The sequence below is a fragment of the Physeter macrocephalus genome, chromosome 21, assembly GCF_002837175.3.
Source record: "Physeter macrocephalus isolate SW-GA chromosome 21, ASM283717v5, whole genome shotgun sequence".
Lineage (NCBI taxonomy): Eukaryota > Metazoa > Chordata > Mammalia > Artiodactyla > Physeteridae > Physeter > Physeter macrocephalus.
The window spans coordinates 53,290,796-53,310,373 of NC_041234.1; the positions used below are offsets into that span (position 1 = coordinate 53,290,796).

Consider the following 19,578-nt stretch of genomic DNA (forward strand, 5'->3'; position numbering starts at 1 on the left):
TTTTTATTTGCAGAAGTTAAAAAAGTTTAACCAAGGTATAAGGGCATCATGATACTTTTCCAGAAAATACAGAGAATTTGAAGACCTACTATATAAGCTGCTAATATTTTCCTTTAAATCATATTCTCCTCCATTAGTTTTGATCTTGAGTCTTCATATATTCTGTATTTCTTTTAACATAAATAAATATACAATGTGCTTTTTCATGTCAAATAATGATTGCATTCATATAAACAAGGTAAAAAAAAGCTTGAGTTTGAATGTTCATCCACTGTTAGATAATATTAAGTATCTTCTATGTGCTTTCGCACATATATCACTCAAGAATTTTAAAAAACTAGGTGATCCATTGGAGAATTTCTCCCATATGTGCACAATGACTCATATAAAGGATATTCATTGAAGTGTTAATTAGCAAATTGGAAAAATCTGAAAACAAAAATTAGAAATAATTTCCCATTTGGGAGATGGATAGTGGTTTACTCATACAACTAAATTCTACAGAAGAGCGAAAAATAAAAAACTAGATTGTACGTTTACTGATATGAATACATGTCAAAATCAATATTGGATGAGAAACGCTACAAAAGGATATATACAAGATACTACTTTGTATATTTTCAAATGAAAAATAAATGCTGTAAGAATAAAAATATGTAAAGAAAAATATAAAAACATGCATGGAAACACCACACATGCATACAAACATCAAATAATCACAATCTGAGGTGTGAAAGGAAGGATAAAAACACGAGAGTAGGACTAAACCAATTAGTTTAAGTGAGATCTTATTTAAGTGAGATCTGAAACAAATATTGTAAAATGCTCAAGTGTTACTTTAGTATACATACATGTTTCTATGCATGAATGCTTTAAATTTTTATTTTTAGTTATGAAATATCTTCATGATTATAATATATATAGTGTATAAATGGAAAAGAGGCATTTTCAATTCTGAGCTCAATACATTTTATCAGTTTTAAAGAAAGAACAAAATTATTCTGCCATATAGAAAAATTAGGTGTAAAATATGTTTTCTAACAATTAAACTAGGGAAAGGATATCAAAATAGGCTATGGTATTTAAAAAACAATGGCTCCTGAAATGATCAATATCTTTGTGTTTAATTTTGTTTCAAATCATTATAAGATTATTTTATGTATAAAGTTTACCTTCTTGACAGTTTCCTATATTAGACTTCAATTTTAGAACTAACTTTCCTAGGAAGTTTGAATATTAACTAGCAATTCAGTACCTCAGATCACTAGTTTATTCGTACATGTGTATACGAGTAAACATAGTTAAATTTCCTGTATGATTTCCGACAGCTTAAAGATGTAGCAAATCATTAAGACAAAAATTAACATGAAAGATTTTAAGTGCTATTATATGTCTATAAACATACATTTTCCCTTAAGCACAATATTCTTACACAGAACCTCAATAAAATGTTCCAGAGACATATCAGCTCAGACCAAATACCAGCAGCATAGTAAAGTGTCACTAAAAACACCCTCCCCAATGACTGTGATTCTTTTTTATTCTCCTTTTAGCTGTTATCCACATTTGAGATACTGACTGCTCCAGAGTCCCTCCCCAAAAGACACCAATTAGATATTAATTTTGACACAATACACTTAGTTATCTGTCTTCCCTAGAGGACCCATAATCAGAAATAAAAAGAAAGAAACTCTTACTACTGGTCCTTATCACCTTCTACTTGCAGATTCTCTTATTTTAAATAATACTACTTAGCTTTGGTGAGCTCTGTTGTTGCAATAGCAGTTTCCCTACTATGAATTAGATTCTCAATGAATCTTCCTTATGCTTGAGAGGGGTAGAACACCCCCTTGTGGACAAAAGACTAAACAACATTTCCTTGACTTTCTCTAACAATCTAATGAATTATTGAATCTGAAAACCGATATATATATATATATACACACACATACACACACACATATATATACATATATGTGTATATACACATATATGTGTATATATACTATAAATACAGATATACTTTACTAGTACCATCAAGATATCACATAGCACTGAAATTAAAATCTACACAAAATTTCACCAAGAACTATGCTATAATTTCACAATTTACATGATAAATATTTAACAGACACGCTTCCATTACACTTCTATTTAGAAATTTAGTGTCATGTTCTATCTTTTAGAGATTCATTCTTCCTATAGTAATGGACTCTGACTCTGTTAATCTGCCCAGAAAATACATACAGGAACTATTTTAAACTCACACACAAACAAGTGGGACACATATTCCACTGTCGTAAATTTTTTAACGAATCCTCCTTATGCTAACTTTCTACAGATGATTAGCCAATGGTTGTGTGTATAAGTGAGGGTAGACAGACAAAGGGAAAGGCGGCTCAGACAGATGGAGGGAAGGTTACTAGCTCTAGTTCCCGTCTCCTTCCTACCCATCTCTGCACTGATATCCTTAGATCAATAGACCTCTGACTTGAACGCACATAAGAACAAACTGGGGCACAGTCTTGACATCATCCTCAGAAATTCTAAATTGTTATGAGTGGAGTCAAGGGACTTGCATTTTTAATAAGCACCCCAGGTGACACTAATGCAGATGTCCATCACTCTGTGAAACAATGTTTTAGATATGTATAAAGTTACCTGAAGGCCACAGGCAAGATTTTATCCAAATCTAAAATTCTTTCAGGGTGAGAGGGAACACATGGTATTCTGGCATATAAGCATTACAGAACTAACATGTGTGAGAAGGAAATAGTAAGCTTCCTGAGATAACTTAATAGCCACTGAAGGCAAAGGCATTTTGATAAATGGTGTTTAACCTTTTCTGCTTCAGAGCTCAGAAAGAAACAGAAGTTATTTTTAAGTAGTGCTTTTAAAAAACAATGGGCAGAAAAGTGGAGGTATTTTTAGTAAGCACATCAGATTTTCCAATATGGTCATAAACAGCACTTTAAACTCATGTTTTCATTTTCACTTGTATTTACCTCCGCGTTTTTTGAGATTTTCAGTTTTCATTTTACTTCTGCTTCTAAATTCAGGCCCTTTAAAATCATCTTTGTCTTCATTCAGCACTGGCTCTGGTTGTACAATCACTGTACCTAGAATGATTTCATTTAAAAAACCATTACACATATTAAATGTGCAAGTGAAGTACAAGACTTCAGTTCAGATAAAGCCAACATTGCTGGTACATAGTTTTGTTTCTTTCAAGCTTTCAATATTTGTATAAGGACCTCTCAAGAATAAATAAAACAGGGAATTAGTAAAAGGGCCAGGTGTCAACAGATTACTTGTTGGAATATAGTTCATAAAAATGGGGGGGGCAGTATTATGTACTGATTCATAACAGAAATGTGTGAATAAAGTAGAAAGCCTTAGCCCAGTACTGAATTTTATACTGCCTATAACAAAAGCTGTTCTGAATATGAACACCCATGCTAAGTTCCACAGTTTAAAAAATAAAAGGATCAGAAGAGAAAATTTTAAAAAGACATCCTATTCTTCTCATAAGCCAAATCATAAATGCAGAAAAAGATTTTTAAGGGGTTGTATTATATTGCTTTGGGGGAGGATAGTGGGGGACAATGTGAGAAGTTAATTCTGCTGTTACTGCTATACCTATTCTGTGGCATTTCCCAAATAATACATCAAAGTTTCAGTACCCTGCAAAGTCCTTAAAGAGTTTTAAACAAAGACTGCCTTAAGATACTTAAGCTCAAGTGCTATGACAATAAATTGCAGAATGAGATCAATTGTTGGTCCCTATGGAAATCTTTTAGAAAGAATGTACTTTCTTAGCTATAAAACATGTGAACTGAGGAGAGAGGTTGCTAATTTAAGTTTTCATTTTAATCTCTCAAGAGCAAATAAAGCAGGGGCATAGTAAAAAGGGTCCAGGTCTCACATTTACCTACATTGCTGGGCTTAGTAATTGGGCATTACTGACAACAATTAAGAAAGTACAGTCATCCCTCGGTATCCATGGGAGATTTGTTCCAGGACCCCTTGGATACCAAAATCCGTGGATACTCAAGTCCCTTAAATAAAATGGCAAGTATTTGCATATAACCTACGTACATCGTCCTGTATACTTTAAATCATCTCTAGATTACTTATAATACCTAATACAATGTAAACACTATGTTAATAGTTGCCGGCCAACGACAAACTCAAGTTTTGCATTTTAGAACTTTCCAGAATTTTTTTCCCCAAATACTTCTTATCTGCAGTTGATTGAATATGCAGATGCGGAACCCACGGATACGGAGGGCCAACTGTAAAATCTGGTAGTTGTCAGGGGCTGTCTCCCTGAAACATGGGTCTATGTTATTTAGCAAGCAAGTTTTAGCAAGGTATAGCACCTACTTAAATGAATTTCTGAGTCTCTGAAAAAAGGGGGGAAATAGGGCACAGAGGATTGAGTTTTTACAAACTGGTAAATATAAATAATCTCCACACACAGAAAAAACCTTTATTCACAACAACCATTTCACATATATACTCTCAGAGAAGCCCTGGCATTTGAAAAAAGCTAAAGACTTATAGTTATCCAAAAAAACCCAGATTTCTTTCTGAAGATTCTTCTCTAAATGGAAGCAAAGCAGCAGAGTGGAAAGAGCACTCACTAGCTTTGGATTCAGGCAGACCTGGGTTCAAATCTTAGCTTCTCAATTTAAAGCTGAAAAAGTTCCTTGAGCTCTGAATTTGTTCCTTCATCTCTACAAGTAGAAACAGTAACTACCTTACAGCATTGTTTTGAGGATTAAATAAGTTAATTTTCTAAGAGTCTGGTACTTATACATACTCAATATAGTATTATAACAATAATTATAATCAATCAAATTTAACCTTATGAAATAGGTCTATTTTTGGTTTGGTGGGAGAGAATTAACGCTTAGTTCAGGTTCGTAACATCCCATACTCTCTTCCACAATATCATTAAAAGAAAGATTGGAATTCCTAGTTCTTAGCTCACCCAGTGGCCATAATAAGGACTCCCAGTGACAACCACTGAGAATGTAATAATCCAAAGTGAGTCACTGCCTATGGGACTCAGACTCCCATGTTGTTTCTGCCGTAGGCCACCAAAACCATTACATAAAATTGTCACAGATGATTTTCAAAGCCAAGTAAATGGTAGGCCCATCAATTTTCCTTCTATCTCTCTTCTTTCTCTCATTCATTTCTTTTCCTCATTTCATTTCTCATCTATTATAACTCCCAATTTGTCCTAGTAAAGCAATGTATTATTCTCCTAACTCATCATTTTTTTAAATTTCCATAATCAAAAAATGTGTCACATAAACATAAGTAGAGACAGAGAATAAAGTAGTAAACACTGCTGTAAATGATCTGTGAGAATAAATTTGAAAAATCTGCTAAGAGCCTTTAAACATATTATTCAATAAAGAAAAAAATCTAAACTGTTGATTTCTGAAACACTATGAAATTACCAAGACCCTTGTCATTCTCTCATCATGTAATCACAATGCTCTCAGACTTGGGCTATGAAAAGTCCAAGATTTTCATTTGGCTTCCCCCCTCCCCACCCCTGCCCAGGCCCCAATCTAATCAATGCACTTTTAAGGTTAGAAATGCAACGGCTGAGAGGAAATGTAACAAGGCATTTTTAAAAAGATAATTACAAGAAATATACCTAAGTCAAATTTAATAGGTAACTTCAGCTTTGCTTCTTAGGGATTTTAAGAATGCAGTAAGACTAAACTAGACTTTAAATGTTTTTTTAAGAAGTTTTCAGAGTATTCATTATGTTTTTCTATAAAGCAAGCACATTAAAATTTACTGAACCAAAACTTAATATACTAAACTTTTAAACCAACTTCCACGTTCAAGTATAATTTGGAAAATAAAATCCCTTTTCTAAAACCCAATGTAAAGAGAAAATAAGTCTTTTTCTTATCAAACCTGACTGAATAGTCTAAATTTTGAACCTCAATAACACACATTATCATTACCATACTAATACATTTCCAGACCATCACTATCAAAATATTAGCTTTGGTCCTTCACACACAGCTTAAAGTAATTAAGTTCCAATTTTATAATAACGACATTTAAAAATGCATTTCAAATTTAACTTCATATGAAAAATTAATACACTTTACCTTTTGGCAAGCTTTGCATAGTAATATCATTTTCTGAATTTTCATTAGAAGCATCTTCATTTACAGTTTCATCCAAAGGTTTTTCATCATCAGATTCTACATACTTTGTTACAATTGAAGGTTTCCTATGAAAGAATTAAGTCCACAGAATTATGGACATTTCTGCTATTGGAAAAACACCCAAGTAACATAAATAACATGTTTAAATTAAGCAGTGGCTCTTAACCAGGGATACATATCAGAATCACCTAGGGAAGCATACATCTCTATACCATATAACTGAATATTATGATTTAGTAGGTCTTGGGAAGGATCAGAGCATGTGCATTCTGAAAAAGCTATGAGGAAGATTTTGAAGGGGAACTCCTATTTAAGAATCACTACTTTAGGGAATAAGTTAATAATAAGCAAGCTGTGATTATTAAGAGACATTTCCACTGGTTCCAAAAAGTATAAGTCCAATAGAATAAACTGCAAACTTCTAATAAAAACTACACTCCACAGTTATATTATGCATTACATTATGCTTTGAAGTAGTTTCAGTTGTTACATACAATTCACTTTGACAATTTAACATAGACAAGTATTTTAACCACTCTTTGATCTTCTTATAACTTCCTCATAACTATGGTGGCTACTAGTCCCCATCCTAGACAATTTCATATAACCCTAAAAAACTCATATTGCCTCATGAGGCATTCAACATTTCATTTCCCCTTTCCTCCTTGTTTTTAAAGCACATGTATTATCTGACAGAAATTATCTACATATTGCCAGGGCCACTAATATATAATAAATCCCCTCCTGGGAAATTTTTAATTAAAATTAAAAGTCAAGTGATGGATACAAGAGATTCATTATACTATACTGCCCTTTAAAAGATATATATGTTTGTATAAAATAGTTTACTGAGAACAGAGTGCTTTAAGTTTAGAAAAAAAGATTATTCTAAGAAAAAGAAAATAAAACAACCTGAAAAAGAAAGTAACTTTTTTCCCTTCAACATCAACCAACCTCTTTGATCGTGATGATCCTGATGATTTGGATTTTTCTGAAGAGCTAGCTCCCTAAATGCGAGAAATAAATACAAAAGTGAGTAAAACTCTCAGAGAAACATCCCTACAATTAACTGTTTCCCTATACCAAGATGTCTAATATAGTGATAGAAAGAGATATAATTTTTATGCCTAAAATATTTTTCTAAAAGGAACTTCAAAAACTAATTCTAATTTACTCTCAAGTTTCCTTGATTTAAGATTTTTTTTTCATTAAATTGTTACTGTTGAATTTTGAGGTACAGAAGATGATACACTGCTATATCATGATCTTGGCCTAAGCCAACAAAGACAAAACAAAGGTGTAGAGGTAATCAGATCCCAACAGAGGCAGAGTTTTAAGGATCTAAAAATGTGTCAGTTTCTCTATCCTAACATATGGCACAGAGTACCTTCTACGATTTCCTTTGAGATACTAAATTTACCTTGGTTTTGCCAATATAATCAGTATATTTTATTGGATTCAATTTTTAACACGAGGTGGGAAGAATCCTAAAACTGTAGTGTAGGGTGGGGTATCAGGTGAAGGACCTCAGGATGGGTTCCAATAATATTGCTTAAGAGACTCTAAATATTCAGTTTTGAGGGATCTCAGAACCATGGGGTTATGCCCATAACAACCACCTTGGGCACCACTGTTGCAATATAATAACACTCAAATACCTATCTGTTAGCAAGCCTTCAGCTGTCTGACTTTACTATACAGCTGAAGCAAACCACAATAACAAAAAACAATGAACACCATCAAAGGGTGCACAATGACCCAAAATGAAGTACTGTAATAATACTTGGGTATAACAGTAAACCCAAACACATGGATGTATTAAATAAAAGCAACCTGATGACATACTTTAGTTGATTAGCATTAATTAATAAATATCTTTTAAATGCTTCAAATTATTCTTACCTCTTCCTTGCTGTTTTCCATCATATCAGAGTTATTTCCAGAACCACTGACTTTATCTTAAAAGAGAAGAAATAAAAACATTATTTATCTCTTTGGTGCATTATCAGATAGAACACCAATACCTACGATTCCATGAACCTATTTTTCAATCTATGTAGTATGGCAGTATTGGTAGTACTTTACTCACATTAAAATATAAGAGTTTTTTATCAACTATACTCCAATAAAAATTTTTTTTAAAAATAATATTGCTTTGGTTAAAAACTAGTTTTCTGAGTGGCATGGACATATATACACTACCAAATGTAAAACAGATAGCTAGTAGGAAGCAGCCACATAGCACAGGGAGATCAGCTCGGTGGTGTGTGACCACCTAGAGGGGTGGGATAGGGAGGGTGGGAGGGAGGGACGGAGACGCAAGAGGGAAGAGATATGGGAACATATGTATATGTATAACTGATTCACTTTGTTATAAAGCAGAAACTAACGCACCATTGTAAAGCAATTATACTCCAATAAAGATGTTAAAAAAATTTCATGTAACAAACCCCCCCAAAAAAGTTTTCTGATTAAAATCACTCTCTTGGGCTTCCCTGGTGGCGCAGTGGTTGAGAGTCCTCCTGCTGATGCACGGGACACGGCTTTGTGCCCCGGTCCGGGAAGATCCCACATGCCGCGGAGCGGCTGGGCCTGTGAGCCATGGCAGCTGAGCCTGCGCGTCCGGAGCCTGTGCTCCACAACGGGAGAGGCCACAACAGTGAGAGGCCCACGTACCGCAAAAAAAAAAAAAAATCACTCTCTTTTGACACACTAATCCCTTCTGAAACAGCATTTCTGAAAAAAGCAGTTTGTAATCAAAACACTTCCTATTATAATTGTTCAAGGTTTTTCTCTTAGAAGAAAATTTAAGTTCCATCTTCTACTAAAAATCACATTATTATTATTATTTTTTTTTGTGGTATGCGGGCCTCCCCCTGCCGTGGCCTCTCCCGTTGCGGAGCACAGGCTCCGGACGCGCAGGCCCAGCGGCCATGGCTCACGGGCCCAGCCGCTCCGCGGCACACGGGATCCCCCCAGACCAGGGTGCGAACCCGGTTCCCCTGCATCGGCAGGCGGACGCGCAACCACTGCGCCACCAGAGAAGCCCTAAAAATCACATTATTAACTGTATTTTCCTTTACCATAAGACACTAAAAAAAGAAAAAAAACAACTTCCTAAAGGAAGCAGAGGGAAGGAAATAATAAGGATTAGAGTAGAAATTAATGAAACAGGGAATAGAAAACAACAGAGAAAAATCAACGAAACCAAAATAAGTTCTTTGAAAAGATGAATAAAACTGAAAAAAAAAATCTTAGGCTACATGGACCAAGAAAAAAAGGAGACAAGACTCAAATTACTAGAATGAGAAAATTAAAGTGGGGATGTTACTACTTACCTTAAAGAAATAAAAGGGTTATAAAGAAATATCATGAACAACTGTATGCCAACAAATTAGATAACCTAAATGAAATGGACAAATTCCTAAACACACACAAACTACTAAAGCTGACACAAGAATAAAGAGACAATGTGAAGAGACCTATAACTGAAAAGACTGAATTGGTAATCAAAAAACTACCCACAAAGAAGAGCAAAGGTCCAGATGGTTTCACCACCAAATTACACCAAACATTCAAAAAAAAAAAAAAAAAAAAAGCATTAACACCAATTTTTCACAAACTCTTCTAGTAAAAAAGGAGGGAACATATCCCAAATCATTCAATGAGACCAGTATCGTACCAAACCAGAAAAGATACCACAAAAAGACCAACATCACTTATGAATACAGATGTAAAAGTCCTTAATAAAATACTAGCAAACTTCAAAAGAATAAAAGACATGTCTTTCTGCTACAGACTGTGAGAAAATACTCGCAAAAGACATATCTAATAAAGAACTATTATCTAAAATATATAAAAAACCCCGAACTCAACAATAGTATAAACATGATTAAAAGCAGGCAAAAGATCTGAAGACATTTTATCAAAGAAGATATGCAAATGGAAAATGAGCATATGAAAAGATGCTCCACATCACATGTCATTAGGGAATTGGAAATTTAAAAAATAAGATAACACTATATACCTATTACAATGGACAAAATGCAGAACACTGACAACACAAAATGCTGGTAAGGATGTGGAGAAACAGGAACTCTCATTCACCGCTCAAAATAATGCAAAATGGTCCAGCTACTTTTGGCAATATCTTACAAAATTAACCAAACTCTTACCACATGATCCAGCAATCACACTCCTTGATATTTACCCAAATAAGCTGAAAATAAAGTCCACTCAAAAAACTGCACACAGATGGTTTTAAATATTTTTATTTATATAAACACCTTCATAAGTAGCTTTTTTCCCATAATTGTCAAAACTTGGAAGCAACCAAGATGTCCTTCAAAAGGTGAATTGGATAAACTAACTGTGTTACATCCAATCAATGGAATACTATTCAGCTCTAAAAAGAAATGAGTTACCAAGCCATGAGAAGACATGAAGGAACTTTAAATGTATTGTATATTATTATGTGAAAAAAGCCAATCTGAAAAGGTTACATACTGTACGATTCCAACTATATGATGTTCTGGAAAAGACAAAACTATGGAGACAGTAAAAAGATGAATGGTTGCCAGGGATTTGGGGGGGGACGGGGGAAGGATGAATAGATGGAACAGAGGATTTTTAGTGCACTTGAGACAGGAGGGAGGGTGGCAGGGCACAACCATTAAAAGAATGACAGCCATTGAGGATACGACAAAAACTGGTTAGAACCAAGTAGGCCCAAGATGGTGGAAGATTCGACTTCCAGTAGACCTTGAGCCTCGTTACACACTCACTGTAATGCATTAGCATGCTAAATGACACACCCACAAGGCACCATGACAGTTCCTAGGCTAACCATAAAAGGCCAAAAAGTAGGCAGTAACTCAATTCCTGGAAATCCCCACCCCTTCCCCAAAATAGTTGGAATAATCCTCTTACTCATTAGCCTATGAAATTACCAAGCCCATTAAAAAAAAACACCCCCACACCCCAGGGCCTCTCTACTTCTGAGGTGGCCCACACCTTATGGAATGTGTAGCTCCCAGCGCTGCTCTCTCACCTTCTGAGATGAACCGCTTTCTGCCTTCGGAATGTGTATCTCTCTCAATAAACCTACTTTCACTTCACTATGGCTCGCTCTTGAATTCTTTCCTGAACGAAGCCAGGGACCTTCACTTGGCAGCGCATCCCAGGAACTCACCCAAGACCTGGAACATGACCATCCTCTTGCACCCCATTTTCCTGCAACATCTTTACAAAGGAAGAAGTTGGTCTTCTCTCCTTTCCCACTTTTCCTTTGATTGAAAAATGTAGCCAACTTAGTTCTCAGGGCAGAGCCCTCTTGCCTGCCTGCTTGTATACTTCACATGCATCTTACATTAATAAATCTACTTCTTGCCTATCACTTTGCCTCTCTCTGAATTCCTTCTGCGCTGAGACATAAAAATCTGAGCTTCATTGAGTCCTGAGACCAGGTGTGCGGTTTCAGCTTGGGAGGGTTTGAGTCCCCTCCTAAGCCAGAGGTTGCAAGTTCAAGTCCCATCTGAGGCGGGATTGGGTTCAAGTCCCAATCTGAGGTGTACAGTTTCACAGTGAAACTAAACTGTATGATACTATAATTATAGATAGATGTCATTATACATTTGTCAAAATCCATAGAATGTACAACATCAAGAGTGAAATCCAATGCAAACTGTGGGTTTTAGATGATAATGACTTGTCACTGTAGGTTCATCAACTGTAACAGATGTACAACTGTGGTGCAAGATGTTTACAGTGGGGGAGGCTATGCATGTATGTGGATGCATAATAGGAAATTTCTGTACTTTCCACTCAATTTTTCTGTGTACCTAAAACTGCTCTAAATAATATAATTTATTTTTAAAAACTCTTAATAAAGGGAACTTCCACAACAAGCTACAAAATACCCACAGGTAACATCATACTTAATGGTAAAAGACTGAATGCTTTCGCTCTAAGATCAGAGTAAGAGAAGGAAATCCTCTCCTGCCTCTTCCATTTAACATTGTAATGGAGATTCTAGCCAGAGCAAGTAAGCAAGATAAAAGAAATAAAAGGCAGCCAGACTGAAAAGGAAGAAGTAAAACTGTCTTTGGAGATATTATCTTGAATAGAGAAAGTCCCAATAAATCCATTAAAAATATTAGAACTAGTAAATGAGTTCAGAAAGGTTGAAGGATGTGAGAACAATATACAAAAGTCAACTGTATTTCTGTACACTTGCAAAGAATGATCTGAAAATAAAGAAAACAATCCATTTATAATAGCGTCAAAAAGAATAAAATGCTTAGGAATAAATTTAACAAGAGAAGTTAAAAACTTATACTCTGAAAACTACAAAACATCATTGAAAGAAATTAAAGACTTACATCAATGGTAAAACACTGCATGGTCATGAAATAGAAGACAACATTAAGATGGCAATACTCCGCAAACTGATCTACAATTTTTTAAAAAAGGCAATCCCTGTCAGAATCTCACTTGACTTCTTTGTAGAAATTGACAAGCTCATTCTAAAATTCATGTAGAATCAAAATGGACCCAGAATAGTCAAAACAACCTTCAAAAGGAAAAACAAAATAGGAAGACTCGCACTTCAAGATTTTAAAACTTAGTGTAAAACAACTATAATCAGTACAGTGTACTACAGGCAAAAGAACAGACATAAAAATCAGTCAAAAAGAAATGAAAGTTCAGAAATAAACCCATATATCTATGGTCAACTGATTTCCAACAGCATGCCAAGACCATTCAAAAGGGAGAGAACAGTCTTTTCAACAAACAGTATGGCACAACTGTGTATCCACATGCAAAAAGTTAAGTTGGAGACCTGCCTTACGCCACATACAAAAATTGACTCTAAATGCATCATTAAAAACCTAAACATAAGAGCCTAAACTATAAAACTCTTTGAAGAAAATACTGGGGTAAATCTCTGTGACTCCAGATTTAGAAACAGATCCTTAGACATGACACCATAAGTATGAGCAACAAGAATAAAAATAGATATGCTGGACTTTATCAAAACTAAAAACATTAGTGCTTCAAAGGACATCATCAAGAAAATTAAAGAAACACATACACAACAGAATGCTATTCAGCCTTAAAAGGGAAGAAAATTTTGATACATGCTACAACACTGATTAACCTTGGAGACATTAAGCCAAGTAAAATAAGCCAGACACAAAAGGACAAATACCGTATGACCCCACTTATATGAGGTTCCTAAAGTAGTCATATTCATAGAGAAAGAACATAGAATAGTGGTTGCCAGGGACTGGGGGTAAAGGGGATTGGGAAGTTAGTGATTTTAATGGGTACAGAGTTTCAGGTAGAGAAGACAAAAAAGTTCTGGAGATGGATGGTAGTGATGGTTACACAACAGTGTGAATGTACTTAATGCCATAGAACTGTATACTTAAAATTGGTTAAAATAGTAAATTTTATATTATGTATATTTTATCATAATAAAAGTCTAGAATATATAAAGAATTCTTATAAATCAATGATAAAAAGACAAACACCCAATTAAAAATGAGCGAAGGATCTAAATAGATAATTCTCCAAGGAATATATACAAACTACCAATAAGCACATGAAGAGATGCTCAACATCACTAACCATCAGGCAAAATGAAAACCAAAACCATAATAAGACATGACTTCACATGTACTAGGATGATTAATATTAAAAAGTCAGATAACAACTACGGCTGGTAAGGGTGCAGAGAAATCAGAATCCTCATACACTGAGGGGAGGAATCTGCAATGGTGTAGCCACTTTGGGAAACAGTTTGATATTTCCTCAAAGGATTTAACAGAGTTACCATATAACTCAACAATTCCACTAGTAGGTATATAACCAAGAGAAATGAAAATATATGGCCACATACAAACTTGTTCACAAATGTTTATAGAAGCATTATTCATAATAGCCAAAAGGTAGAAACAAGATGTTATTGTCCATCAACAAATCAAATGTGGTATATCCATATAAAGGAATGTTATTTGGTCATAAAAAGAAATGAAGTACTAATATGCACTACAACATAAATACACCTTGAACACATACTAAGTGAAAGAAGCCAGTCACAAAGAACCACATGTAATAGAATGCCATTCATAAGAAAGTCTGAAATAGGGAAATCTATAAAGACAAGAAAGTAGATTAGTGGATGCTTAAGGCTGGGGGTAGGGGTTGATATCTAAAGAGTACAGTTTCTTTTTAAGGTGATAATAACGTTATAAAATTTACTGTGGTGATGGCTGCATGTATTTGTGAACATACTAAAAACTACTAAATTGTACACTTTAAACTGGTGAATTGTATGGTAAGTAAATTATATCTCAATAATGGTGTTAAAAGTTTTAGTAGTCATTAGGGAAATGCAAATTAAAACCACACTGAGATATCACTAGATATCTATCAGAATGTCTAAATTTTTTTTAAATAGTGGTAAAACCAAAAGCTGGAGAGGATGCAGAGAAATTGATCCTTCTTACGTTGCTGTCAGAATATAAATTGGTATAGCCACTCTAGAAAACAATTTAGGAGTGTCCTTAAAAAAAAACAAAAATCATGCAACCATCCTATGATGCACCAACTGCACTCCTGGGTATTTATCTCAGAGAAATGAAAACTTCTGTTGACACAAAAACCTGTACACTAATGTTTACCAGCAGCTTTATTTGTAACAGCCCAAATCTGGGATCATCCCAGATGTCCCTTAACGGGTAAATAGTTAAAATGTGGTACATCCATACCATAGAAAACTACACATTGCAATAAAAAGGAGAGAACTATTGACACATGCAACGACCTGGCTGAATCCCAAGGGAATTATGCTAGAGTGAAAAAACCCAATCCCCAAATGTCATATACTATAGGATTCCATTTATAGAACATGTTTAAAATGAAAAACAATTTATAAATGGAGGACAAATTAGTGATTTCCAGGTGTTAGGCACAGGTAGGAGTAGGGGTAGGGAGTTGAGCATGATTATAAAAGGGCAAGATGAGGAATCTGCATGTTGACTGTGGTGGTGGATACATGAATCAACTCAAGATAATCAAACTGTATAGAACTTAACGAAAACACAAAAGTACATGTAAAACTGAGGAAATCTAAATCAGATTGGTAGATATCAATAACGTGGTTAACTGACAATATGTAATACTTCTGTAGAATGTTGCTATCGTGAGAAACTGGGAAAAGTGTATAAGAGCTGTGTGTGTGTTACAACTGCATATGAATCTACATCCATCTCAATAAAAATTCCACTTTAGGGAAAAAGCTCAGAAAACTAGGGGAGGGGAACTTCCTCAACTTGACAGAATATTTACAAAAATCTTATACAGAAACCATCATACTTAATGGTGAAAGAGTTGAACGCTTTCCCACTAACATCAGAAACACCAAGATGTCTGCTATCATCGCTCTTCTTCAACGTAATAATGGAAAATACAGAAAGTCCTACCCAGCATAATGAGACAAGAAAAGGAATTAAAAGACAAAGAGATGGAATGGAAGAAACAAATGTGACCATATTTGCAGACAACCAGATTAGGTAGAAAATGCCAATAAATCTAAAAGATGAAAAAGAAGCTACCTAGAGCAAGTTCACAGGATACAAGGTCGACATAAAAAACATAACTGAATTCCTGCAATGAACAACTGGAATCTGAAATTTAAAAACCAGGGAATTTAAAATAGCACCACAGAGGGAAGAGAGAAGATGGCGGAAGACTAAGACGCGGAGATCACCTTCCTCCCCACAGATACATCAGAAATACATCTACATATGGAACTGCTCCTATAGAACACCCAATGAAGGCTGGCAGAAGACCTCAGACCTTCCAAAAGGCAAGAAACACCCCCACGTACCTGGGTAGGGCAAAAGATAAAAGAAAAAACAGAGACAAAAGAATAGGGATGGGACCTGCACCAGTAGGAGGGAGCTGTGAAGGAGGAAAGGTTCCCACACACTAGAAGCCCCTTCATGGGCGGAGACTGCGGCTGGCAGAGCGGGGAGCATCAGAGCCGCGGAAGAGAGCGCAGTAACAGGGTGCGGAGGGCAAAGCGGAGAGGTTCCCGCAGAGGATCGGTGGCGACCAGCACTCACCAGCCCGAGGCTTGTCTGCTCACCCGCCGGGACGGGCGGGGGTTGGGAGCTGAGGTGCGGGCTTCAGTCAGATCCCAGGGAGAGGACTGGCAGCGAGAACACAGCCGGAAGGGGTTAGTGCACCACAGCTAGCAGGGAGGGAGTCCGGGAGAAGTCTGGAGCTGCCAAAGAGGCAAGAGACCTTTTCTTCCCTCTTTGCTTCCTGGGGCATGAGGAGAGGGGATTAAGCACGCCACGTAGAGGAGCTCCAGAGGCGGGCACGGAGCTGCCGAAGAGACAAGAGACTTTTTCTTGCCTCTTTGTCTCTGGGTGCGAGAGCAGAGGGGATTAAGCGCACCCCATAAAGAAGCTCCAGAAACGGGCACGAGGCGCGGCTATCAGTAGGGACACCAGAGACGGGCATAAGATGCTAAGGCCGCTGCTGCCACCACCGAGAAGCCTGTGTGCGAACACAGGTCACTCTTCCACACCTTCCCTCTAGGGAGCCTGTAGAGCCCGCCACTGCCAGCCTCCCGGGATCCAGGGACAACTTCCCCAGGAGAACGCACGGCGTGCCTCAGGCTGGTGCAACGTCATGCTGGCCTCTGCTGCTGCAGGCTAGCCCCACATCCGAACCCCTCCCTCACCCACGGCCTGAGTGAGCCAGAGTCCCCGAATCAGCTGTTCCTTTAACCCCATCCTGTCTGAGCAAAGAGCAGACGCCCTCGAGCGACCTATGCGCAGAGGCGGGGCCAAGTCCAAAGCTGATCCCCGGGGGCTGTGCGAACAAAGAGAGGGGGAAGTATCTCCGAGCAGCCTGAGAAGCAGCAGATTAAATCTCCACAATCAACTTCAACTGCCCTACATCTGTGGAATACCTGAATAGACAGTGAATCATCCCAAGTTCAGGAGGTGGACTTTGGGAGCAAGATATATTATTATTTTCCCCTTTTTCTCTTTTTGTGAATGTGTATGCGTGTGCTGCTGTGTGAGATTTTGTCTGTATAGCTTTGCTTTCACCATTTGTCCTAGGTTTCTGACTGACCCGTTTTTGTTTTTATTTTTTTTACTTTAAAAAATTTTTCTTCTTAATAATTATTTTTTATTTTAAAAACTTTATTTTATCCTACTTTATTTTATCTTCTTTCTTCCTTCCTTTCTTCCTTCCTTTCTTCCTCGCTTCCTTCCTCCCTTCCTTTCTCCCTTTCAGCCTTCCTTCCTTCCTTCCTTCCTACCTTCGTTCCTTCCTTTTCTTCCTTCCTTCCTTCCCTTCCTCCTTCCTTTCTTCCTTCCTTCCTTCCTTCCTTTCCTTTCTATTTTTTCTCCCTTTCCTTCCCAGCCGTGTGGATTAAAGGCTCTTGGTGCTCCAGCCAGCCATCTGGGCTGTGTCTCTGAGGTGGGAGAACCAACTTCAGGACACTGATACACAAGAGACCTCTCAGCCCCACATAATATCAAACGACGAAAATCTCCCAGAGATCTCCATCTCAACACCAAGACCCAGCTTCACTCAACGACCAGCAAGCTACAGTGCTGGACACCCTATGCCCAACAACTAGCAAAACAGGACTACAGCCCCATCCATTAGCAGAGAGGCTGCCTGAAATCATACTAAGGCTACAGACACCGCAAAACACACCACCAGACGTGGACCTGCCCACCAGAAAGACAAGATCAACCTAATCCACCAGAACACAGGCACTAGTCCCCACAACCAGGAAACGTACTCAACCCACTAAACCAACCTTAGCCACTGGGGACAGACACCAAAAACAACGGGAACTACGAACCTGCAGCCTGCAAAAAGGAGACCCCAAACACAGTAAGCAAAATGAAAACACAGAAAAACACACAGCAAATGAAGGAGCAAGGTAAAAACCCACCACACCTAAAAAATAAAGAGGAAATAGGCAGTCTACCTGAAAACGAATTGAGAATAATGATAGTAAAGATGATCCAAAACCTTGGAAATAGAATAGACAAATTGCAAGAAACATTTAACAAGGACCTAGAAGAAATAAAGAGGAAGCAAGCAACGATGAGCAACACAACAAATGAAATTAAAAATACTCTAGATGGGATCAATAGCAGAATAACTGAGGCAGAAGAACGGATAAGTGACCTGGAAGATAAAAACGGATAAGTGACCTGGAAGATACAATAGTGGAAATAACTACTGCAGAGCAGAATAAAGAAAAAAGAATGAAAAGAACTGAGGACAGTCTCAGAGACCTCTGGGACAACATTAAATGCACCAACATTCGAATTATAGGGGTCCCAGAAGAAGAAGAGAAAAAGAAAGGGACTGAGAAAATATTTGAAGAGATTATAGTTGAAAACTTCCCTAATATAGGAAAGGAAATAGTCAATCAAGTCCAGGAAGCACAGAGAGTCCCATACAGGATAAACCCAAGGATAAACACGCCAAGACACATAATAATCAAACTGTCAAAAATTAAATACAAAGAAAACATATTAAAAGCAGCAAGGGAAAAACAACAAATAACACACAAAGGAATCCCCATAAGGTTAACATCTGATCTTTCAGCAGAAACTCTCCAAGCCAGAAGGGAGTGGCAGGACATATTTAAAGTGATGAAGGAAAAAAACTTACAACCAAGATTACTCTACCCAGCAAGGATCTCATTCAGATTTGATGGAGAAATTAAAACCTTCACAGACAAGCAAAAGCTGAGAGAGTTCAGCACCACCAAACCAGCCTTACAACAAATGCTAAAGGAACTTCTCTAGGCAAGAAACACAAGAGAAGGAAAAGACCCACAAGAACAAACCAGAAACAATTAATAAATGGTAACAGGAACATACATATCGATAATTACCTTAAATGTAAATGGATTAAATGCTCCCACCAAAAGACACAGACTGGCTGAATGGATACAAAAACAAGACCCATATATATGCTGTCTACAAGAGACCCACTTCAGACCTAGGGACACATACAGACTGGAAGTGAGGGGATGGAAAAAGATATTTCATGCAAATGGAAATCAGAAGAAAGCTGGAGTAGTAATACCCATATCAGACAAAATATACTTTAAAATAAAAACTATTACAAGAGACAAAGAAGGACACTACATAATGATAAAGGGATCAATCCATGAAGAAGATATAACAATTGTAAATATTTATGCACCCAACATAGGAGCACCTCAATACATAAGGCAAATACTAACAGCCATAAAAGGGGAAATCAACAGTAACACAATCATAGTAGGGGACTTTAACAACCCACTTTCACC

General features: G+C 36.8%; 1 protein-coding gene across 9 annotated transcripts in view; it reads right to left on the reverse strand.

Annotated features, from left to right (window-relative positions):
* Window positions 1-19,578, reverse strand: part of ATRX (ATRX chromatin remodeler) — a 253,134-nt gene that overhangs the window by 157,204 nt on the left and 76,352 nt on the right. For 8 of the 9 annotated variants that reach the window (XM_024129533.3, XM_024129534.3, XM_055081890.1 and 5 more), the window contains 4 exons: window positions 8,109-8,164; window positions 7,161-7,213; window positions 6,147-6,271; window positions 3,006-3,119 (listed from right to left, as the gene is read on the reverse strand). In XM_024129533.3, coding sequence (XP_023985301.1) covers window positions 3,006-3,119; window positions 6,147-6,271; window positions 7,161-7,213; window positions 8,109-8,164 — 348 coding nt within the window. The remainder of the gene's footprint in view (window positions 1-3,005; window positions 3,120-6,146; window positions 6,272-7,160; window positions 7,214-8,108; window positions 8,165-19,578) is intronic. The other variant, XM_024129541.3, reaches the window with a different exon arrangement.